The 23890-nt window shown below is 42.8% G+C and overlaps 1 protein-coding gene across 6 annotated transcripts in view; it reads left to right on the top strand.

The window, feature by feature from the left end:
• hecw2a (HECT, C2 and WW domain containing E3 ubiquitin protein ligase 2a) overlaps positions 1–23890 on the top strand; it is a 50260-nt gene that overhangs the window by 20308 nt on the left and 6062 nt on the right. For 4 of the 6 annotated variants that reach the window (XM_086266056.1, XM_086266057.1, XM_086266058.1 and 1 more), the window contains 24 exons: positions 357–526; positions 845–984; positions 1131–1231; positions 1320–2173; positions 3687–3981; positions 4110–4202; positions 4517–4667; positions 5484–5590; positions 5921–6045; positions 6876–7061; positions 7148–7282; positions 9071–9191; positions 9279–9375; positions 9521–9604; positions 10032–10114; positions 11870–11990; positions 13641–13754; positions 14343–14495; positions 16932–17030; positions 17603–17732; positions 17816–17962; positions 21193–21307; positions 22915–23000; positions 23445–23557. In XM_086266056.1, the coding sequence (XP_086122182.1) occupies positions 357–526; positions 845–984; positions 1131–1231; positions 1320–2173; positions 3687–3981; positions 4110–4202; positions 4517–4667; positions 5484–5590; positions 5921–6045; positions 6876–7061; positions 7148–7282; positions 9071–9191; positions 9279–9375; positions 9521–9604; positions 10032–10114; positions 11870–11990; positions 13641–13754; positions 14343–14495; positions 16932–17030; positions 17603–17732; positions 17816–17962; positions 21193–21307; positions 22915–23000; positions 23445–23557 (3820 nt within the window). The remainder of the gene's footprint in view (positions 1–356; positions 527–844; positions 985–1130; positions 1232–1319; positions 2174–3686; positions 3982–4109; positions 4203–4516; positions 4668–5483; positions 5591–5920; positions 6046–6875; positions 7062–7147; positions 7283–9070; positions 9192–9278; positions 9376–9520; positions 9605–10031; positions 10115–11869; positions 11991–13640; positions 13755–14342; positions 14496–16931; positions 17031–17602; positions 17733–17815; positions 17963–21192; positions 21308–22914; positions 23001–23444; positions 23558–23890) is intronic. The other 2 variants (XM_086266059.1, XM_086266060.1) reach the window with 2 other exon arrangements.

The following is a 23890-nucleotide window of genomic DNA, read 5'->3' on the forward strand; positions in this document are numbered from 1 at the left end:
ACACCATAAATCCCAGAACAGATGCTTGGATTTTAACGGAGTGATCCATCTTATCTTCATCTGTGTCTTACAGTCCCTTTGGGAAACACTAGAGTAAACTCGAGTAAACACAGAGGCCTTGGTATTGAAGGGTTTTTTTCCCCACCAGAGAGACTCTGAAGTTTTTATCAGTTTCCCAATGATGATATCAGGTTCAGTTTAATTAGTTTAAAAGAATGGGATGTCCACCTCACTTACCCAAACCACTCGCCTTTGTTAGCCATGATGCATCTGCAGGTCAAGCCGCGCACAAGCAAAGGAGCGAGAACAATCCTTTGCTTTGATATTCGTCTCTCTCGTCATCTGTTTTGTTGCAGACCTGCGTGCTACTGGCCTGAAGAAGGGGATGTTTTTTAATCCTGATCCGTACCTGAAGATGTCAATCCACCCAGGGAAGAGGAGCGTGTTCCCCGTCTTCAGCCATCACGGGCAGGAACGCCGATCAGCTATCATCGCTAACACCACCAACCCCGTCTGGCATGGAGAGGTGACGTCGTTTAAACTTTTTCAAGCTCTTTTTGAATGCTACTTTGCACTACTGTTAATTAAATGCATTTATATTAAAACAGGGGACTATATCATGCCACAGGTTTTGATAGACTGGCATCCAGGATTGGTATTTAATACAGACTGATATTGGTCTGTTTTTGGCTTTTGGCTAACCTAAAGATAAAGTGCCTTGAGTTTTCTGCTTGCACCCCATAATCTCCAGTAAGACTGTCTTTTTGAAATACTTCTAGCATCAAACTCATGATGTGTTTCCCTCTTTCTTTTTTTGCACATCGATGCTTTTGCCTCTCTGCAGAAATACACATTCGTGGCCCTGATGACGGACATCCTCTACATTGAAGTGAAGGACAAGTTTGCCAAGAGCCGGCCGATCATCAAGCGCTTCCTTGGCCAGCTTACGATCCCTGTGCAGCGGCTCATTGAAAAAATACCCGGGTAGGTGGAAAATGTGCAGACACAGGCGAGTAGGAGCTCACTCATAGAGTCACGCACACATAAACAGACCTTCATGTGTACTTTATCTGTGTGTGCAGTGTAAAAGACACACAGGTCTCTCTTTTTTTGCTTCTTTAACTGTGCAGAGTCCAGCCGGTCAGTTTCTCTCTGTGTCGACGCTTGCCCACTGAGCACGTTAGTGGACAGCTGCAGTTCAAAGTTGAGCTCACCTCGACAGGACCGGATGGTAAGTTTGCCTCTCAGCTGTGGTTAAATATTCACGACTTCACACTTTCTTGGAATTTGTTTTCACTAACATGTTCTCCCGGCTGTAGGTGCCTCTCCTGACTCCATCATCGGTGTTTCATCCTTGAATGGAGCTCCAGGGACTCCTTCTGATGATGAAGACCTGCCTCATCACCTTCCAGGCTTGGTCTCAGCAGGCCCCTCTCCTACGGGCTCCCAGGGCTCCCAGGGCACGGGGGAAGGCGCTACCGCAGCCTGTCTGGAAAAGGAGCTGCCTTTCATCGGAGCAGAGGGCAGATTTGGGGATACTGAAAGCATTGCAGGTCATGAAATGCTCCAAGGGTCATTCAGTGAGAGTCTGGATGCTATTGAGGCCCCTAAAGGACCTGGTGAACGACCTCTGGGTGCCGCCTCACCTAAACTGCGCTCTAGTTTCCCGACACACACAAGGCTGAGCGCCATGCTGCATATCGATTCAGACGAGGATGAAGAAAGATCCGGAGCCAATGACATCACTCCGGTACCCCTGTCGCCGCTGCTAATGAACGGAGAGCCTCCTGATGCCCGTGGTACTGATGAAGACGACACTGAGGGGCAGCAGGAGCCTGAGCGACCGGTGGGGTCTGTGTTGGAGGCGGGGCCAGTGGGTGGAGGTGCTAAGGCAGAAGACACAGCCCCCGAGGCCCAGGCTGCCGCAGAGGCCGTTGCTGGCACGGACTTAGAGGATGTTTTGGAGCAGGATGTTTTTCTTGAAGTGGAAGAGGTTCCATTCACAGAGGCTGCGTCCCATGATGCTTTGTCAGAAGGTGGAGACGCTCCTGAGCAAGGAAGGATGGCTGGCGAGGAGCCCTTATCAGAGATCGATAGCTGCTCAATGGCAACAGCCCCCCAGACGGTCTTCTCATCTTCAGACAGCTGTCCAGTCACACTGACCACCGCTGTGGTGCGTTCACGGGAGCAAAATTTACTGCTTTGTTTGAACCATTCCTGCAAAAACATTAAAACACAAAAAGTTATTCATTCCAAACACCAGAAGTATTTGTTGAATTTAGATGCACTTCACACACAAACACAGTGTCACTGCCTAAATCTGCCATCGGGGAGCAAAAGAAGTTAACTTGCTAGCTAAAAGTATATGAGAAACTTACTCAGCTTTTCACACTGCTGATGACTTTATGATCTCAATTGCAATTGGAAGTGTAGACTTTTTTGCCACGTCCTGTTATAATTTGTGGTCATTGCCAAGTTTTTAGCAGCCAGGACTGTCCATATCCAGATGAAACCCCAGTAAGCTTGGTTTGCGTCCTGCGTCCAAATACTGGATGGATATGGCACACTGATGGACATATCTGCTAGTGCATCTAAGAAAACTAAAAGCACAGTCCTCTTGTAATTAAACTCTAAATTTAGATTCTAGTTAAATGTGTTTATTTCTGCTGTAAAATCTGACATTTTAACACAGCAGTCTATAAGGACTGAGTCACATTTGGAGCCAGCCTCCAGTGGCCATTCAAGGAACTGCAGTTTTTAACACTCCCACACTTTTAGAGTGGACAGCTGGTAAGTGTGGAAAGTCTGCTGTACATTTAATTAATTACTAAGTAAAGTTCACCGAGTGTCTGAAAAATTAAGCAAGGAAGTGCCTTTGTCCCCCAGCAGGGGGCGACACCTCTTCTTTTAAAAAGAAGCGTATGGGAAGATGATCCTTTGGCTGGCTTGCACTATAACCACAGCAAACACTTTCTTAAAGAGTTCACGGTCCCAGTTATTTTGTAAATTCAGTCTCATTTAGAATAAAAAAACGAAGATAAGCAGCATGTGCTGGCCCCATCTCTGACGTGCAGTGTTCTTGGCTTCTCGTCAGAGCCACACCTCGATCATTGAGGCTTAGCCAAAGCACATCAGAATATGAACATATATGTCAGATATGACAATATGCCACTGTGGTTAAATCCTCTGAAGAAGAGTTTCTCCATTTGTTTCATTTTTAATGTGCAGCCCAAGTGCCATTAGTTTTCCCGCAGTGCTCAAACAGAACAGCAGGATCTTGTGGTTCTAGTTCTTTTATTAAAGGACACAGAGATCTAATGCACCACTGCCACCCTGCTTTCACTGTCGTGTGGTGGGCTAATGCTGTACACAGGCTCATGGAGGTCTTTTGTCTGTCTTGTATTGTCCCTATAGAGATGTTCTGGGAACAGACTGTGAGTGGGAACCAGTGATCTGTTTCCATTTTCCACTGAATTTTTATCACAAATCTTCCATGATTGTTTCTTTTTGAGATGCGACGCCTACACACTGACACATATTTGCATGGAGTCAAACTTTTGTTGCCCTGGTTACGGAGCCAGCTCTGCCTCATGCCGTGAGATATGGACTCCTTTCATATCTGTATATATGTGACTGAATGATTTTGTGATTATTTTGCCATCTCTTTAAACGCTTATATTTTCTAGGAAGCAGAGGAGGGAGCAGAGACCGCCATAGATCCAGGGGGAGACATAGACTCTGCTGCACCGCCGACCAATCAGGCTGTAGATGGTGAAGGGCAAGGTGCCGCTGCTGAAGCTGAAGCACCGCCGCCGCCACCAACTAGCGAGCAACAGGAGGTGGAGGAGATCAGCGTGAGGAGGCTGAGTCTGCAGGCTGCAGGGGGCGTGGCTGAACAACAGGAAGGCGAGGCAAAGCCATCTGAGGAGGCGGGGTCTGCAGATTCAGAACAAGTTACCACAGAAACAGAAGGAGAGGAAGGTAGTACCGTTTACACAAATCTCCAAAAGTCGGTCACCACAGTTTTTGTTGGACATTACAACCCATGACATTTTCATCCCGAGTTAAAACAAAGTTCCCTCTGTGTGCTGTGTGTTTCCTGTGCTCAGGTGCTCACGTTAATGGACATCCTGTGCGTTCACTTCCTTCTGTGCGTCACGACATCCACCGATACCAACGTGTGGACGAGCCTCTGCCTCCCAGTGAGTGTGTGTGTGTCTGCATGCCCTGTACTGTTCAGTGTGCGGCAGTGTGTGTTTCTATTCACACGACCGTCCCGTGTCCACATCTGTTGTTCACATGCGTCGCACTGAGTCAGCCTGACAAACACTTTGAAACCCCAAATCAGCCACAGAATGACATCATGGATGCAGTGATTCCCGACGTAAACACACATTTATCCATTTTCCTCATTTCAGATTAAAAATTAAATTCCTGAAGTGTGTTACTTTCAACAGTTACATTCAGTTCAAGCCATTAAACACCTGCTTTATCTCCATTTTTAACTGCCTCTCAGACTGGGAGGCCCGGATCGACAGCCATGGGAGGATTTTCTTTGTGGACCACGTCAACAGGACCACCACGTGGCAGCGGCCCACCGGACCTCCTGCCCCACAGGGCCTGACCCGCTCCAACTCCATTCAGCAGATGGAGCAGCTGAACCGCAGGTGGGCTTTGAGGGGAGAAATCATGAACTTTCTCCGAGGACTGGGAGCTTAAGGAGGACCGGGATCTAGATAACGTTAAAGAAATCAGTTTACCCCCCAAGTAACTGTAGTTTAACTCAAGAAATTAACGTCTAATGCAGATAACACAAAAAGTCAATGGCATACAGATGCAAAAGTGGGTGGGTCCTGAGTTAACCTCTTCTTAAATTGCGGTGAGTGATACAAGTAATTATCAGTAAGAGTACAGGATGCCACTGATTGACATGTGACACTGTTAACTACTGAACCAAGGCCTGAAAGCTCCTTGAACACCTTTGTAGATGTTTAATGGGTGACCAAGCTTCAGATTTCTGTCTCTAGAAACTCCCACAGACGTTTTTAATCACTTGTTGTTGATCTAAAGTAAAAGAGATCCAGATGTTTTCAGAAACATATTTTCCTAATGGAAGAAATATTTTCCAGACGGTCCACTGTTTTGGTCTTTTTAGCTTTGAGGTAACAGATAACAGGTAACCTGAAGCATCTGGAAGTGTCCAGTGGTGTGAAGTGGTGCAAATCCTTGATTAAGCCAAGGGTTCCTATCTTTAAATAGAAAGTGGGTTCTAAATAAAACAGTGAGACCGATCTGTGTATGTTGGTGAGACCTGCAGATATCTCTTTGTTTTTGTTTTTTATAATCTGCCTGTTTTTAAGCTAATGTACCTGTGAATAAACAGAAGTTCTCACACTTTCAGAAGAAGAAAGCTTATGCATGCTTCATTGTCTTTGCTTCCTTTGGGGAGCAACTGAAAAGCTAAAGTCACTGTTTGATGACAGATATCAGAGCATCAGGAGGACCATCACCAACAGCGATCGGTCAGAGGAAAGCTCCGTCGACCTGGTTCCTGAACCTGAAAGCGAACTGATGCCACACTCCATTTCTGGTTAGTTCATCTCACAGACAAATGCAGTAATTAAAGGTTTCATTGACGAGAGATTTTACGAGGAAACATTTGTGCAATTAAATGAGTCACCTCTGGAAGATGATTCATCCTCAGAACTGCTACTGGTAGCCATGATACTGTTATTTGTTATGAAGAGATGTGAGAAGAGCAGCTTTCTTTGTCATATCACTCATGCAGAGTTGTAGACGTGTGATTACTAACTGTCTTTAAACTCAGCACGTGCTATTAGAGCGTGTTTTCCTGACATAAGCTGCTGTGGTCGGTTTGGTTGGTGTCTCGGGCTTTGACTGGATGTCGTTTCTGTTTCAGAATACAGACGAGAAAGCGGCGTCGCGCACTCCAGCGGCCGCTCGCGTCTCTCCCTGCTGCTCCAGTCGCCCAGCGCCAAGTTCCTGTGCAGCCCCGACTTCTTCACCGTGCTGCATTCAAACCCTGTCAGTCCAACACACCTGTAGAGCAGATCTAACATACGCAAGGTCACCAAAAACCATTTAGGCTCATGTTTCTGCTTAGCTATCCTAGTTTCAGAAACTAGTAGTTGACAGATTACATCGTCACCTGTTACTTGTTACAGATCGTTTTCTTTTCTTCTGTATATGTATGCCAGCATCAGTGACAAGTGATCAACAACACGTTACAATGAGGTCATCAGAGTCAGGCTGTTTTTCATCTTTTCTTTCTTCCATGCTTCAAACTAAATCTGAGCAAACATCTGGAGTGGAGATGTTGGGAATTACGCACACTCTGTTCTCATTCAGTTAGTCATACTTCCCTGCACAACATCACAATAAAGTGATTAGAAAGAAGAAATTATAAGTGTAGTATTTTAAGAAATGGGCCAGGATCTATAAAGAACTCCAAATATCACATCAGCACATTGACATATTTGGCTGGGGTCATAAGGGACCTCTGTCAGGGTAGTCACTAATATTAGGGATATTGAGACTCTTATAGTCTGCCCCCTTTAGCTCCATGTGATGTGTTGACGTTAGTTTAATCTGTTTCTTCTTCCTCTTATACAACATAAAGATCTTTATAACTTCTGCTTTTTAACTGCTTGAGCTGTTAGAAAACTCCACATTCAACTCCATGTACACTGTTATTTTCAAACCTGATGTACTGATACTGCACTAATCATGTAGGAAAAACCCTGAATAACAGTATGTCTCAGATAAAAAAGGAAAATAGCATCATACCACTGAAATAACCCCACTCTTGTTTCTCTCATTGGTTCTCCTGTCGCTTCCTGATGACCTCCCCTCAGAGTGCCTATCGCATGTTTACGAGCAACACCTGCCTGAAGCACATGATCAGCAAGGTGCGTCGAGACACTCACTTCTTCGAGCGCTACCAGCACAACCGCGACCTCGTCACCTTCCTCAACATGTTCTCCAATAAGCAGCTGGAGCTTCCCCGGGGCTGGGAGATGAAGCACGACCACACTGGGAAGGTATGCCACGCAATGACGCCCGTTTTCACCTTCACTGCGCTGCGTGTGACATTTTCTGATTAGTTTATGTGCGCCTCAACCCTCAGCCTTTCTTCGTGGATCATAACTGTCGCTCCACGACCTTCATCGACCCGCGGCTGCCCCTCCAGAGTTCTCGCTCCACCGGGCTGCTGGCCCACCGCCAGCATCTGAGCCGCCAGCGCAGCCACAGTGCCGGGGAGGTGAGAGACTCGCCATTGCTGCAGAGCACTCATTGCCTGGAGCACGCTTAGGGTTTGCATGTTTAGAGAGGCCAGTTTGAACTCTGAATGTTGGCGTCACCTGTGTTGGAGCCATCAAGGATGCATCACAGCAGCTTTAATATAGAGTAAAAAGTGCCACAGAAGCTCACTTCTAGTGTATATAACAGCATCTCGTAACAAGAGTCATGTCAAGGTATTATCAAGGTAGTAATGCTCACTATTAGAGGGAGAATCTCAGATGTGTCCAGCTGTGTGAGATTCCGCAGCTGCAGTGTCAAACATAAGGCTCCGAGGTCTCAAATCGGACCCATCTGATGGTTTCTAAGGTGTAAATAGTGCAAAAGAAGAAAGATGGTCTAATTTTTGGACTTTTGTCTTTATTCTGAACCAGCAAGAACGATGTAGAGAGCTGGAGGTCAGTTTGAGAGCCGTCTTAGTGGCAAAGATGTTACCAGTGGCTTGGAGTAATAATAATAATAATACTTTTTATTTTTTGGTGCCTTTTAAAGTACTCAAGGGCCCTGTGCAACACAAAATTAAAAAGAAGACCAATATTGGTGTTGAGGAATCGGGATCCAGTGAAGCTGATGAGAGTAGCTGTAATGTGGTCAGCAAACTGGGTGCAGCCGATGACTCTTGCTGCAGTTCTGTCCCATTTGGAGACGATTGCAGGGTTTTCTGTTTTGGTGGTCCAAAGAAAATTACAATAATTACAATAATTCAAACGAGAGGTGACGAGGGCATGAGCCAGGACTGTGTGACAGTAATATATCAAGGTAAGACTTTCCTTGTAATGACAGTAGACTAATTGAACTGAAGAAAATATTAAAGAGAAATGAGATGACTTCCTGGGTTAGACTTTGTTTAAAATAAAAAGTGGATATGACAAATGAGAGTGTCGCTCTATTAGTGCTACCTGTGGGGAGAAATCTGAAATGGAAGCATCTGGAATTCAACATGTAAAGGATGCTGAGGATCTAAAATGATGCTCTGTGACACGTGCAGTCATAACGTTTAGCTGTTTTTATGGGGTGAACTCACAGTTTATATCTGCAGTATTAAGACGCTCCAAACTCTCCAGCATCATTGCACCAGGTCTAGACTATTTTGCATACATCTGTTTGCTTCTGACACATGCACATGAAAATGTGTGCGTCTAATGTGATATCGGCCGGGCTGTAACAGCTTCAACTCTTCAGGGAAGGCTTATGGGAATTTTTGGACATTCTCCCAGAGGCACATTTGTGAGGTCAGACACTGATGTTGGATGAGAAGTCCTGGCTCACAGTCCCCACACCATATTCCCCCCCTCTACTAAACTTTACACTTGACACAATGCAGTCAGACAAGTACCGTCTCCTGGCAACCACCAAACCAAGACTCATCCATCAGACTGCCAGACAGAGAAGCGTTCATCACTACAGAGAACGTGTCTCCAATGCTCTAGAGTCCAGTGGTACCGTGCTTTACAGCATTGCATCTGACACTTGTGTTTGGTAATGTAAGGCTTGGCTGCAGCTCCTTAGCCATGAAAACCTTTTCCATGAAGCCCTCTATGCACATGTCAAGGCAGACGAGCTAATCTGAAGGCCATATGAAGCTTGGAGGTCTGTAGCGTTTGACTTGGCAGAAAGTTGGTAACCTCAGTGCTTTATGCCCCTCAGCAACCGCTGTGTGGGTTTATGTGGTCTACCCCTTTGTGGCTGAGTTGCTGCTGTTCCCAACTGGTGGGTCGGTCCCAGAACTAGGATGCGACCTGAACTGTAGTGTTTACTGTTGTCACAGGTGGTGGATGACTCTCGCCAAACCAACCCGCCCGTCCTGCCCCGCCCCTCCAGCACCTTCAGCGGCTCCAGTCGGAGTCAGTACCACGACGTGGTGCCTGTGGGTGAGTCGGACAGACTTACACTTCCACGTGTGGATGCAAGAATAAAGTGAAATCACACATGCTGATTCTCTCCTCTTTTTCTTCCAGCCTACAATGACAAGATAGTGGCGTTTCTACGGCAACCCAATATATTTGAGATCCTGCAGGAAAGGCAGCCTGAGCTCGCCAGGAACCACTCGCTCAAGTATGCCTCTCTCTCAGTCTCCATCTCTGTCTCAGTCCGGCCTCCCGCGCCTCCATTATCGCCATCAGTCAAACTGAACACGTTTAACCTTTAATCTTGATGGACTGCATCTGGTTAGCCCCCTAAAGTGTGTGTGTGTTTGCAGGGAGAAAGTGCAGTTTATTCGCAGCGAGGGAGTCAACGGCTTGGCTCGCCTCTCCAGTGACGCTGACCTCGTCATACTGCTGAGGTGAGTCCTGCAGGTGTGTCTGTGTGGGGACAGAGCCTGCTGGTCAAAATGATCACCACTTATGAAATGTCATAAATTGGTACCTTGTGTCACCTTTTTGCCTCTGAAGTAAAATATTTGTGGACATCACACATGATTATTTGACCTACAAGTAGTATTTACAGTCATAATTATGTGCTGACTCATGTGAAGCGGCTGGCTTTGCAGCCTGCCTGATTTTATATATAAGCAACCCGCAATATTGCATTCCTGCTACCGTGTGTGTGTGTGTGTGTGTGTGTGTGTGTGTGTGTGTGTGTGTGTGTGTGTGTGTGTGTGGACTAACGCTGCCTGAAGGCGTATCGTTTCCTTTGTGCTGTCTGACAGTGTTCTCTGTGTGTGTGTGTGTGTGTGTATCTCTTTCTCTCTCTCTCTCTCTCATCTTCAGCTTATTTGAGGAGGAGGTGATGTCATATGTACCGCCATTACTCCACCCAGGTTACTGCCTCTCCTCTCCACAGAGCTCCCCCGGTGAGTCTCTGTCTCACTCCTTGTCTGCATCAGCCCAGCATTTATTAAATTCTCACTTTTATATAATAAAAACTGTAAAATGAAAATGTTCGTGTATATGCTGTCTTACATAATAAACTTTTTTAACGGTTTATAATCAATATACCTAAATTATATGAGTAATGATGAGTAACTACAGCATATTTATGGTGTATTTACTGTGTCATCACAAGTGTAACTTTGACATGTTATGGTGTAGCTCCTGTGCAGTTGTAGTCATTGCAGTAAAATTATGTTGTATCTATGGTGTAATTACCCGCAGCTATGGTGTATCTGCAGTGTAACTGTTCTGTAACTTCTGTCTTGTTACATTGTAACAGCGCAGTAACAATGATGTAACTGTGACGTTGCTAAAGTGTAACAACACTTCTGAGTCTGGATATCTGTTGGTCTAACGTCCAGTCCGGGAGATTTTAGTCTCATGTCTTCTTTCACCATTACCTAGAAAACCTGCTGATCTTGTGATCCCATAATATTTGTAAAGAATGCCTCGGATTTTTGGGAAGGCTGTAAACATGTTTATTTGTGCTTTAAACTTGACTTTTTTTAAATGGGAGTCTGTGGACTGACTCACCTTTAGAGTCAGCCTCAAGTGGCCACTAGAGGAACTGCACTTTTGAGACTTCTGATTGGCTTTATTTGCCTCTGAGGTTCTTGCTTATTCAAAGTAAAAGAGACAGAGAAAGAAAGCGAGAGATGATTTCAAGACAAATCTGTGTTAAGAGCTGCAGATGCTGAACACAGAGCTCACTCTCCTGCCTGGACACTGTGTGTTGATGATTTGGGATTAAAGTAGCATCCTTTAAGATTAATCCCACCACACAAAGTCAGCTGTCCAACCTCAATATTAAGATGAGAATGAGTCTTCATCCTGGTTTCAATCTGGAAACTGTGTCTGTAGTTTTGGTTTTCTTGGCCTTGACTTCCAGTTTCGATCCACGTTCGGATATAAAAGCACCAAGGTACTTTCAGGCTTTAGTTTTTATGTGTGGTTTTATCTGCGCTGACCCACCTTCCATATTTGGAATATATTTTATCCCAAAGCTCCACCAGGCTGTTCATCTCTTTTTCTTCTCCTGCCAGCCCACCGGTGTTGCTAAAACATCCTCCCCCTATGCTGTCGATGCTGAGAGTTTCAGACTTATGCTCCAGCATTTTGTCATAATTCTCTGCAGGATGACACTGAAAGGAGACAGGAACAGATAAAGGGAGCCACACACCCTGATAGAAAACACAAAAAGCTGCAAAGCACTTACCACCTCTCGAAACAATGCATTTAAGAGAAATGTTTCGATAAAAATCCAGCACACTTTATTCAAAGAAGCTTTTTGGAATGCGTCCTTGTCAGACTTGGTTCAAAACAAACATTTTCTTTGCAGCGCTGTTATTAGTGTTTTTCTTTTCACCTCTTTATGCTGAGCTGAGCTCTGATCACTGAGATGTGTATTTGCTCTAAAATTAATAAAAGCTTTAACAGTCTGATACAAAAAAAATCCCCCCAAAACAATCCAGGATTAACCTGCATGCGCTATTTCTGATTGTCTACACAATCACTCAAGCTTTACTCAATTTCTGCTCGGGAACATTCAGATTTAATTTTATTTCTGTCTCCCTGTATCCATTTATCTGTCTTTACATGTCTGTGCTCCTCTTTTTGTTCTTGCTCTGTCTCTTGCTTTGCATTCATTGTGCTTTTTACTGTCATTTACATCTCAGGTACCCAGAGAGCTAATGCCCGCGCCCCGGCTCCCTATAAACGAGATTTTGAGGCCAAACTGAGGAACTTCTATCGAAAGCTGGAGACAAAGGGTTATGGACAGGGACCGGGGAAAGTCAAGTAGGTCTAAAAGCTCCAAAAAGATGAATTAATGAATGCTGATTTCTAAATGAAAATAAAAAATGTTATTTATGAATAAAAACTGCATGTTCTGTTCAAAATCATAAACCGGTAGGAGGGCGAATTAAATTTCAGGAGGCACACCATCACGGGTTTAGCGTTAGGTATAACCCTAAATTTAGGCTTTACATATACACTGCTCAAAAAAGAATTAAAGGAACAGTATGAACATACCTCAGACCTCAATAGGAAAAAAATCATGCTGGATATCAATAATGATATGGACTGGGTAATACGTGAATGTCACATCGTTTGATGGAAATTAAAATGATTGACTTATAGAGGGCTGAATATAAAGAAACCCCAAAAATCAAAGTGAAAAAGTGATACTATTCCATTCTGATGAAATTCAATTGCACCAACTAAAAATAGTACTTCGTAGTTTCTAATGCCCCCATAATCCTAATGAGAGGACGACTGGTGTCCTGGGGGATCTCCTAACAGATCTGGACATCACTGAGCACCTGGTCAGTCTGAGGCAAAGCCTCATGGCATTGGATGGACTCACACAAAATGCTCAAGAGGAGTTCCTGCGAGATGAAGAACAATTCCTTCATCTTGCAGGAACTGCCTGCATACTCTTGCAGTCAGGGCATTTGTCATGCACCAGGAAGAACCCAGGATACAGTGCGTCTAGCATGTGTCTGGCAGTGCTCGTCCTGTTCCTTCCTGCACAAAGGAGCAAATACTGGTCCTGCTGATGTGTTGAGCCTCCTACGGGCCTGTCCAGCTCTCCAAGAGTACCTGCCCATCTCCCGGGATCTCCTCCTGCTCTTGAGCCTGTAATGACGTATTGATCATCACTTTATTTCTAAAGCACTTAAAAAACAACATAACAGCTGACAGAAGTGCTGTACAAGAAATGAGAGAACAAGAATAAAGCAATTAATCAGCTATAAGTTAATTCATAGAACCTAGGGAACATTTGAAATAGTACAGGCACATACGAAGGGTAAGAGTTTAAGACAGATAACAACACTGGATTAAAAGCCAAAGAGAAAATGTCTCTTTTTAAACGAGTTTTAAAGTCAGCAACAAATGAAGACTGCCTGACTCGTTCCACATTTCAGGAGGCAAAACTCCGAAGTCTCTGTCGCCTCTGGATTTATAAAATATCTCTAAAATATTGATGTGCCATCCTGGAGGAGCTGGACTACCTGTGCAACTAGGGTCCAGGTATCACCTCACACTACCAGTAGTGACATTGAACCTAGCCAAATGCAAAACTAGAGGAAAAACAATCAAAAAGAATGAGGAAGGAAAAAATGTCAGTGGCCCCCACCTGTAAAACCGTTTGTGTTGTGGGGGTTGTCTCACTGATGCTCCTCTAGTTCACCTGTTGTTAATTTCATTAACACCCCCTCTGACCATATCAGTATCCCAGAAGTTTAGCTGACTTGATGCTATACTCTGATTAAAAGGTGTTCCTTTAATGTTTTATTTTCAGCAGTGTATTTCAGTCCGGACTATTTTAATCAAAAGATGATTGTATGTTTTCATCGGTAGTGGTCTATAGTTGGCGCTCTGTTTCTATAACCGTGTGTGTGTGTGTGTGTGTGTGTGTGTGTGTGTGTGTGTGTGCACCCCCAGGCTCATCATACGCAGAGATCACCTTCTGGAGGACGCCTTTAACCAGATCATGTGCTACTCCCGTAAAGACCTGCAGAGGAGCAAGCTTTACGTCAGCTTTGTAGGCGAGGACGGGTCAGAGAAACACATTTACCTCCATTTCATTGGCGTTACTGTTCTTAATGACACGAGATGTTTGCTCACCTCATGCAGGGTAGAGTTTTCTGTTCTCATCTCAAGTTTCAAAGCATAATGTTTAACGCACATCGCCACAGTGCAGGAATGATTGTTTATAACATCAGCATACAGGATTGCAAAAATGAACTGAACAGGCCCTTCATCGTACCAGCCAAAAACCGAAAATCGACCTCATGTTTCAGTTATTGTTTCACCTGCGCTGACTGTGTACATGAGAGAGAGAATCTAGGACCGGAAGAATAACTTAATAAAGCTTTTATAGTCAGTTTAAATAAAACAAAACAAAGGAGACATTGTGTCCCTTTAAAAAAAGGTCAATAGCAGGAAATTAAATGTCACCAAATTTAACAACAAATCATTTTATACGCCTGTACCCGTCTCTTGTTTCCAGTGCAGAAGTATCGTGATTGTGAGGCTGCAAAATCCCATAAACACTAAATGCGTTCCTCCTCTGATCCAATCATCAGCCAAAGTCATCAAGGTTCATATGCATGTGTACTCTCATTTTGTGTGTGTGTGTTGCAGGCTGGACTACAGTGGACCCTCCAGAGAGTTTTTCTTCTTGGTCTCTAGAGAGCTGTTCAACCCATACTATGGGCTGTTTGAATATTCAGCTAATGACACGTACACCGTCCAGATCAGCCCCATGTCTGCCTTCGTGGACAACCACCATGAATGGTGAGGTTTCTGTCAGCCTGTGATCTCTGCCTGCCTGTTTGTTTGTTTGTTGCTGTGTGTGCTCCTGTGCTAAATCTAAGGTGTTAATTTTATCTGTCCTGAATGCTGATCCCAAAATGGAAGCAATTTGTGGAGAGCTGTGTGGAAATTTGGATCAGCAATCTGTCACAACTCAGTTTTTTTGCTCAGTGGCTGTGGATGGATGAAGGTCTGAGTAACATGAACCACAGACTATAGTATTCCTTGCTACATTGCAGATTTATCTGTAAATTTATATTGCCGGAATTTCATTATATCACAGGTTTCTGTTTCTTATACCGGTAGGTATTTTTTTTTATTATTTTAGATTTTAAGTGGTTATAATAGGTTTTATAATAATAATGGATTGCATTTATATAGCACTTTTCAAGGCACCCAAAGCGCTTTACAATTCCACTATTCATTCACTCACTGATAGAGGCAGGCTACAGTTGTAGCCACAGCTGCCCTGGGGCAGACTGACAGAAGCAAGGCTGCCATATCGCGCCATCGACCCGTCTGGCCATCACCAGTAGGTGAAGTGTCTTGCCCAAGGACACAACGACCGAGAACCGGCAACCTTCCGGTTACAAGACAAACTGCCAACTCTTGAGCCACGATCGCCCCATGAGGTATAAGAGTGTAGGGAGGGTTTATGTGGCTTAAATATATATATAAAGGTATACTGTTTATGTGAAAGCTGGATGCAGCCACCATGATATCGCTCACCGGTTTCAACAACAGTGTGCTGGCTGCTGCCGTGTTACTTTTTTTGGAGCCAGAAGTGACCATATTTAGTATCAGGTAATGTTCACTAGCTTTTTTAGCAAGCTGCCTCTGTAATCTTTTTCAGTGTATCAGACACAGATACTTGGTAGTTAGTGCTAAGAAACAGAAGAATAAAACACTGCTCCATTACATAAAAGAACTGCACCTACCAGTGCTGCCGGTACTTCCTCTGTGTCAGAGATATTATATTGTGTATTTCTAAATACACAATATTTGTGTATTTCAAAATGAGTACATTCACTAGAATCAGATCTATCTATCTGATTCTAGTGAATGTACTCATTTTGAACACTGCTATGCAGAATGTGAGCAGAGAGAAAGCGAGAGAATTTGATCTATTTGCTGTCACATACGTTGTAGAATGTGGCTCTGCCTCAATACCTAAACAGGAAAATGAGCACAGTTAGGGGTTGAAGTGGGATATGGCAGGTGGGGGTACCCTAAGATCATTTGTAGTGCTGTGACCACCAATCCAGATCATTCTGGCCCACTTTAACCCCAGAGTATAGCACCATGAATGGTGGACAAGTTATGTGGTTTTTGCTCTTTCATCTCTTTGTAACCGATAAGCACAGATACACCGATAGGATTCTCTTTTATGTGTCATTGTTTCCTCCATTTAGCTTCAAATGTGTTTGATGTTTGAAGGCGTGCAGGGCTGGGAGATAAATACTTCCCTCAAATGTATTAAACCTAAGACAGTAGATACTATAGATATTTATGTAAAGATATGGGGAGTAAAATAAATACTCTAGTAAAGTACAGATACACGGAAATTCTATTTAAGTACACCTGGTGGTCAGGTAGGATGGACTCACTGAGTTTCTTGTTTTTTTTCTTTTTTTGAAGAAGGATCTTTACTAGAATTTCACTCACCGAACCTTCTTGAATTGCCATGTTATTGACACCATATTTAAAGCAGTTACATCCCTAGATTTAAGCTTTACTAGTATCCAGATAGTGAGTTAGGAGGAAAAATCAACTCTCATGCAGCTGTGATGAAGTTGGGGATTGGTTATAGAGAACAAAACTGTTTTTGTATCAGGCTGTAAACATGTTTATTTTTGCTGTAAAGTTGGACATTTTAACATGGGAGTCTATGGGGACTGACTCACTGCTGGAGCCAGGCTCAAGTGGCCGTTAAAGGAACTGCAGTTTTTGTTCTTTGGGGAAAGTTGTTTGTTATATCGTACATGATTAGAGGCAATTATCAAGCTAAACCTATGTTTGAAAGAACAAAGACAATTTTCTGATGTTATAGAAGTTTCACAACCAGATAGAATCGAGAAGCATCTTTAAAATATGATGCAGATACCAAATTGTTTGTTATCTTCCCTCGTGGTTGGGATTTGTTCTGCCAACTTCAATCTTGTTCTCACAAACCATCTTTAAGATTCTTATTTGTTGTCTCTATTTGTTGGGTCCTCAATCAAGAGAGTTTTAGATATCATAACATGAACATAATGTGTGGAAGGTGCAGCAGACTATGGCACAATGTTTTTGCATCCGCAGGAAAAGATGTAGAATCTGGTTCCTGTGTTGTTTAGACAGTGTGAAAGAAAGCGAGATCACTGCGGTCCTGATGTTGCTGCTGTCTGTATTCACACATATTTTCCATGTTTTATGCAGGTTTCGCTTCAGCGGGCGCATCCTGGGGCTGGCCCTTGTTCATCAGTACCTGCTGGATGCCTTTTTTACCCGTCCTTTCTATAAGGGGCTTCTTCGCATGTAAGTGCCTCAGCCTGCTTCCATTCATTGCAAGTCAGCATTCAGGGTAGCAGCACTTCCTCCCTGACCAAATAAGACCTTGAATGTTTCAGTCAGTCAGCAGCTGTCTGCTTCTCCTGTCAGTAGGAGCAGCACCCTTATTAAGCTTTGTCCAAACAACCTGAAACGCTGCCAAATGTCTGCAATGAGGACAGATGCTGTATTAAATGTGTTCTTAACCTCTCGGGCAGCAGCGATCTGTTCTTAGCTTTATCACCATTAGTGCAGAGATAAGCATTTATCAAATGAAATGTCATATGTTCAGTCCAATATAGTGCTGAATGATCTTAGTATAATCAACAAAGCAAGTGAACGTGCATATTTTCCTGACAGTAATAACATGTGGAATGACCAAGGAATGAAAATTATGCAAAAGCATTCAAAAGATCAGCAAAAGATTTGACACATACCTATGCTTCATCTCCATACTTTGTATGATTAACCTTCAGCCTCACTTGTTAAAATCAGCTGACGATGATTAACGAGCAGGTCATCCCCACCTGTTGACCCCGCTGTGAACCTTATTCATGCAGCCCATGTGACCTGAGTGATCTGGAGTTCCTGGATGAGGAGTTCCATCAGAGTCTGCAGTGGATGAAGGACAATGACATCGAAGACATGCTGGACCTCACCTTCACTGTGAATGAGGAGGTCTTTGGACAGGTGCGTCTTCAGTCTGTGGTGGCGCCCTGGAACAAGAAAAGCAGACCGCAAATTTTATGTGTTATTCCTCTGTAATTCTGCAGATCACAGAGCGAGAGCTTAAGCCGGGTGGGGCTGGCATCCCTGTGTCAGAAAAGAACAAGAAGGAGTATATTGAGCGAATGGTCAAATGGCGCATCGAGAGAGGCGTGGCCCAGCAGACAGAGAGCCTGGTCCGAGGCTTCTACGAGGTACAGTGCCGGTGTTACAAATGTTAGAGGTGTCATAAAGACAAGATAAACAATGCTAAAATCCTCAAAGGGGTTTTAGGGGCATCCCCAAAATCCAACTAAAGGCCTCAAATAAATGCATAACTAAATAAATAAATACAACTTTATTCGTGTGGCATCTTTCACAACAAAAGTACAGAGAATTCCTCATGTGGGAGGACAAATTTCCAAGGGTATAGGCCTGAAAATTTCTGGATCAGATTTAAAGATTTGTCAGCTGCTTAACAGTTGAAATTCAAATTATATTTATGGATTATCTGAGTGGAAGCATACAGATAAAGAACAAAAATGGGACCCAGGATTGAGCCCTGGGGGATGCCAGAGAGTCTGAGGATGTAGGGGGAGGACAAAGCAAGTCTTGCATCCCTAGTACCAAAACACCATTCAAGGTAGCTTATTAGTTTATGATGGTCAGCCATATCTATATCTGTATTTGATTAGAGAAACTAATTATTAATTTATCTACAGCTTTTTTGGCCATTTTCTGTATAGATATTGTTGTTTTTAGTCTACAATTGTGTGATTAAAAGGGGATCTATCATGCTTAGTTCCATCTTTGCTTGGTCAATCAGTTCATCTTCTGGCTAAAAGAAGCAGTTTTAGCTCTTCCCCATTCTTCTGATTGGCTGCTCCTCGCATGCAGAATGTTTGAATTAGCTGGGAGGAGCTTTTGCACTCTAAACTACCCATATAAGGATATCCCCTTTTTGTGACAACATAGAGATCCAAAAATAATAAAAAAGAGTGTTTAGTTCTGTTTTAACTTTCAGCTTCTGGTTCACAGGGATTAAGAACATGTATATGTATGTATATGAATAACATAAGGGAAAGCATAAAAGGTCCATTTTAAATGTGAAATGGCTTCTTTTTATCTTAAAGTGCTCACGACCGAGACTTTAGATGGCCCGTATGAGCAAGGGGACTGATTTAATGTTTTTATTGGTACCTGAACATAATTTTAAGTACTGACTTGAAAAATGCTTGTGCTTTATTGATGCCATGAGCCCCAGTTAAAATAACAATAAGTACAATTTTCTCCTTTATAGCACATAATAGGTATTATCAACCCCATCGATCAATACCGGTGACACAGTATGGCTGCGTCATTGCAGTAGCTGGCTGAAAATCCTCTTTCTTTTTGAACCAGTGCTAACCCAAATGGACATCTGGCATTTGCAGCAGTGCACGATGATGCAGCTTCAAGTTGAAGGGCTAGATATGCTCACGATAATGCCAAAGGAGCAAATGACAAGTTAGCATTTAAGCGATCTACACTGTGATGTGCTAACTCTTTACTACATGTCTGTGATGTTAGCTCTCTTGTCATTATGGGCATTAAAGTAATTCAATGAAAAAGATTACCTGGAGGTACCTGTTGTGGTGCAGTAATGGCAGCTAAACCTGTACTCAAAATCTTTTGAAATATTGACAAAGCCGAGAATGCTTTCTAGTTAAAGTGCTGGTGTGTTAAGGTTTTAGTTATCCATCTCGCCTGTTTTATCTAGAGGGGTTGTCAGAGTGTTGTTAATCTTATTATTATATGAGAGCATGGATAGCAGCAGTGGTGTAATGTAACTTACATATTTTTCTCACAAGTATTTCTATACTCTGCTACTTTCTACTTCTACTCAACTATATTTTGGATGCAGTATTTGTACTTTTTACTCCAGACCAAGTATTTTTAAGGCTCCACTGCTTCTTATTTTGTAGATTTTTAATATAAGCCTACTCATATATAACTCATATATAATTCTGCATTGGTTATGCCCCAGTAATATGATTCTGCACAATGAGTACTTAGATTATGTTAGATTACATTAGGCACTTTATGTAAACACTCACTGGCCGCTTCAATAAATATTAAGTCTCTTTCCAGAAATCATCAGCTGTACATTTACTTTAGAAAATCCACCCATAACAAGTGGATGCGCTACTTGGGTAACAAAAAACTTAATGTGGGACAAACAGTAAGTGTACTGATCCTGAGAGGCATTCAACATATGAAGGGCATGTCTTCTGAATGTGTGAAAAGGTGCTGAAATTTAGTCTATGTTTGTATTCTCCTTTATGCCTCAAATACCTTTAAAACTGTTGTTGCTGCTTTTTTGCCTAGAGTTGTTTGGGTTTCAGTGAGGATCCATCAGCTCCATGCTTCTGGAGATAAAAATAAGAAAGGGGTCTATGTTATGACCACTTTTCCTTTTATTTGTGATCATTTTCTACAAAAATCTGCATAGCTTTGTGTCTTTGTGATCACTGATCACTAGTGACAGAAGGCGATTTGTTAACCTGCGGAGATCAAACGTGACAGCCTTTCATTAAAAGCTTTTAATGAATGAGACTTTAAGAAGAGGGTCAGAACCAGAGCCAATCAAAATGTGGGACAGGGAGACGAGAGATAAAAATGCTGCCCACCTGGTCACCCCGTGTGACTACTGACAACGTGACAGAACATGAAACATTAATGGAGTTGCTCCTCGGCTGAGCTGTATTATCAGATAGCTGCACTCTTCTTTTGCTTGGCGGATGTAGATAGAAGAAAGAAAATAGTTCCTGCACAAAGCTGCTCTCAACAGTTTGTAGACTTTTATTTTTTATTTTTTGAGTAACCAGGTCATTATTTCTGGACAGAAACATAGCTGCTGAGTTATTAAAATGGATTTTTTTGGTAACATAATGTAACTTCTACCATTTATTACATTCAAGAGAAGGCAGATGTCTCCAAAACTTGGCAGTCAACGGCAGAACAATTTAGATGGATAAACAGCGCTGCAGGCCAAAGGAAGAATATGTAGCTGTCCCTTTAACACTCCAGGAAAATAGATCTGATAGCCTGCTGTCATACAAAGAGAAGACAGAGTGATGAGGAGTGGGTTGTAATGTCTTTTTATGTCAGTTTTTTTCCTCCTTTTTTAAATAAACAGTATAAGCACAAACCCGCTGCTTTAATCCCTCCCCTGGCAAGTCGACAGACATCCAGGCCTTTGTGCGCCCTGCTTTTCTAAATCCAGAATTTACTGTAAACAAACTGATGGAAACTTTTCCCACAGTGATGTGTCACTGCACAAAAAGGATCTTCCGCCAGCAGTCTGATGTAGGTGGGAGGACTGTGATAAATAAATTGTGATAGATAAATAAATAGGCTGTACCGTGTTTTCACCAATGTTTGTGTGTGTGGTTTGGTTTGTTAGGTGGTGGATGTGCGGCTGGTGTCGGTGTTTGATGCCAGGGAGCTGGAGCTGGTTATTGCAGGCACCGCAGAGATTGACCTGGCAGACTGGAGGAACAACACAGAGTACAGAGGAGGTATGGAAGGGGGGTGGGGGGGGTGGAGGTTGGGTGCAAGGAGGTGGAGGAACGTACTGACAGCTTAGCCTAATGCATGCCCCGCCTCCGGTCCTGCAACATGTTCATTCACAAGTGTGCCACAGCCACTAAACCTCTGCTCTGAGAAGTATTTCCTCATTCATTCATCTCAACTGGTCCAGCGATTTTAACACTCGGGGAGATGCAAGGAAATAAGACTACACACTACTAATAAAAACCATAAAAAAAATCCATCTTCACCCCGAAGAAAGTTCAAATAGGTGCATCTGTTTAAATGTCTCTAGCCCCTAAAATGAAGGTGGTTGTAATTCAGTTTTTCTTTCTACTGTTTGAGGGACACAAGCAGTCCTACCTATTTTGTTTCTGATACTGACACCTTGGCTTTGGGTGTCTACAGATATCAAATACTGATCCAAGACTAGCTGTATTCATGAGAATTATTCTTGTATGTGTATGTAGGCATCCGTGTCGGCTTAAAAACTGAAAAACATATATAAACATTTGCAAATGCATAGAAATTATATTTATTAGTGAAATTATGCTTGAAAATGGAATAAAATGAGTTAAGTGGCACAGACACATGACAGACCTTTATGTTATAGTGAGTGTACTGAAAAACTTTTGCAAACACATAAAGAAAAGCTGGTGATCAACAAGTTTATAATATCTCCAAACTGTTCATGCTTTGTTGCTAATTTAGCTCCGCTGTGAGCAACCAGTACACTGCTGCTCTCTTGTCGCCTTACAAATACAAGACAGCCACCTTAAAAGGGTTTTATGTTGAAAGGTAACAACCCTACAATATTAGAAAATATTAGAGAAAACCCGAACGATCAGACCCCAGTGACAGTAGGAAGGAAAACCTCAATTTTAATAGGAAGAAACCTCCAAAGAACCAGGCTCAGGGAGGGGTCGATAGCTGAAGCCTCTGACTGGCCTCAGCGTCAACTGACTTTGAAGAGGAAGAAGTTTGTTTTGGTCTTTATATGACTGCACCAGTGCCCAACTTAAGATAAGGAAGGATTAATTCGAACAGAAAACCATACAAAGCTACCCTAGAATAAAAATTTGAAGTTTGAAATGAACTGAACAAAGCCCCTTTAATTAATCTGAAAAGACTGAAGCCTTACCTGAAATTAATCAAGTTGTTTTTCACAATATATAATAATTCTCCTGTGAACAAGTGATTAAATTTGCAGGGTAACAGCTGTACTGGACTTCACTTAATGTTACTCTGCAATAAGCTTCAAACCTTTGGAGTTATTACAGCGTATGCGGTGTACAGTCAGGCTGCAGGTGCCGGTGTCCAAAGCCATCACATTTAAAGGCTCTTTAGGGTTCTGGCCAGCAAAGTTGAAAAGGCGCCAGCAGCTGAGAGACAGAACAAAACTCGAGCTGACAATCGGCCATGACTCAGTGTCAGGGCGCTTTTAATGGACGAATCGACTGAGACGCACCAAACCGCTGTGTCCATCAAACATTAAGAAGCAGAGCCAGCTCACAAACCTCAGGAACAGGGGGACGGACGCCCTTATTATTTGTTATTCGTCTGACTCATGCACCATCGCTGTCTTATCTCCCCACAGGTTACCATGACAACCACATAGTGATTCGCTGGTTCTGGGCGGCTGTGGAAAGATTCAACAACGAGCAGAGGCTGAGGCTGCTGCAGGTATATATATTGTACATATATTTATTAGTTTCAGATGTAGCCATTCTTGTATTTTGCTTGTTTACATTATTGTATTTTGCACAACTCTGTTGCTTGTGAAGCTCGCACACAAGAATTTCACTCACATGTGCTGTACCAATGTACCTGCACATGTGATGTGACAATAAAAGTGATTTGATTTGATTTTGATTTGATTTGAGGTAGGGCACGAGGGGGAGCGCATGCACACAGGATGCCCCCGTGTGGACACCGCCTGCAATTACATTTTTTAATATGTTTCTAATTCTGCAGGAATGTCCCATTTATTTAAACAAGGTGTATTCAGTTTTCTGATTTATTTAACACTGAAACAAAGAACCTGAGAGTAAGTGAAATAACCCAAACTTTTTATGGCCTAAACACTGACTACATTTCATCCTTTTCTTGACTCTCTTCTCTCCTCAGTTTGTGACGGGCACCTCCAGCATTCCCTATGAGGGCTTTGCCTCACTACGAGGAAGTAACGGACCTCGCCGATTCTGCGTGGAGAAGTGGGGGAAAATCACCTCCTTACCCAGGTAACCTCACCTTTTAGGGACTATACAAAAATGAATAATAGCAGAGACATTGTAGAGTGAATCTTTTCAAAATAAAATGTCCATAAATATGAACGCTGATCAAACAGGTATGAATAAGGGCTTTAACGGGCTGTTTAGGTTGTTAAGGCTTCATATACGTCACCTCTGTTACTTTTTTTGTAAAATATGATGGGAGAGATACGACACAATTTTAGGGCGTAAACACACTTAAGAATTTTAGTGGATTTATTTATGTGTTTCTCTATGGGGGACCAATACCGACAATTTCAAACAAATATCTAGTAAACAAATAACTCAAAAGAAAACTTAATT

The sequence above is a fragment of the Aulonocara sp. 'chitande type north' Nkhata Bay genome, linkage group LG16 (genome assembly GCF_057382095.1).
Source record: "Aulonocara sp. 'chitande type north' Nkhata Bay isolate Kocher_YH1m ecotype deep benthic linkage group LG16, A_spYH_male_GT1.1, whole genome shotgun sequence".
Classification (NCBI taxonomy): domain Eukaryota; kingdom Metazoa; phylum Chordata; class Actinopteri; order Cichliformes; family Cichlidae; genus Aulonocara; species Aulonocara sp. 'chitande type north' Nkhata Bay.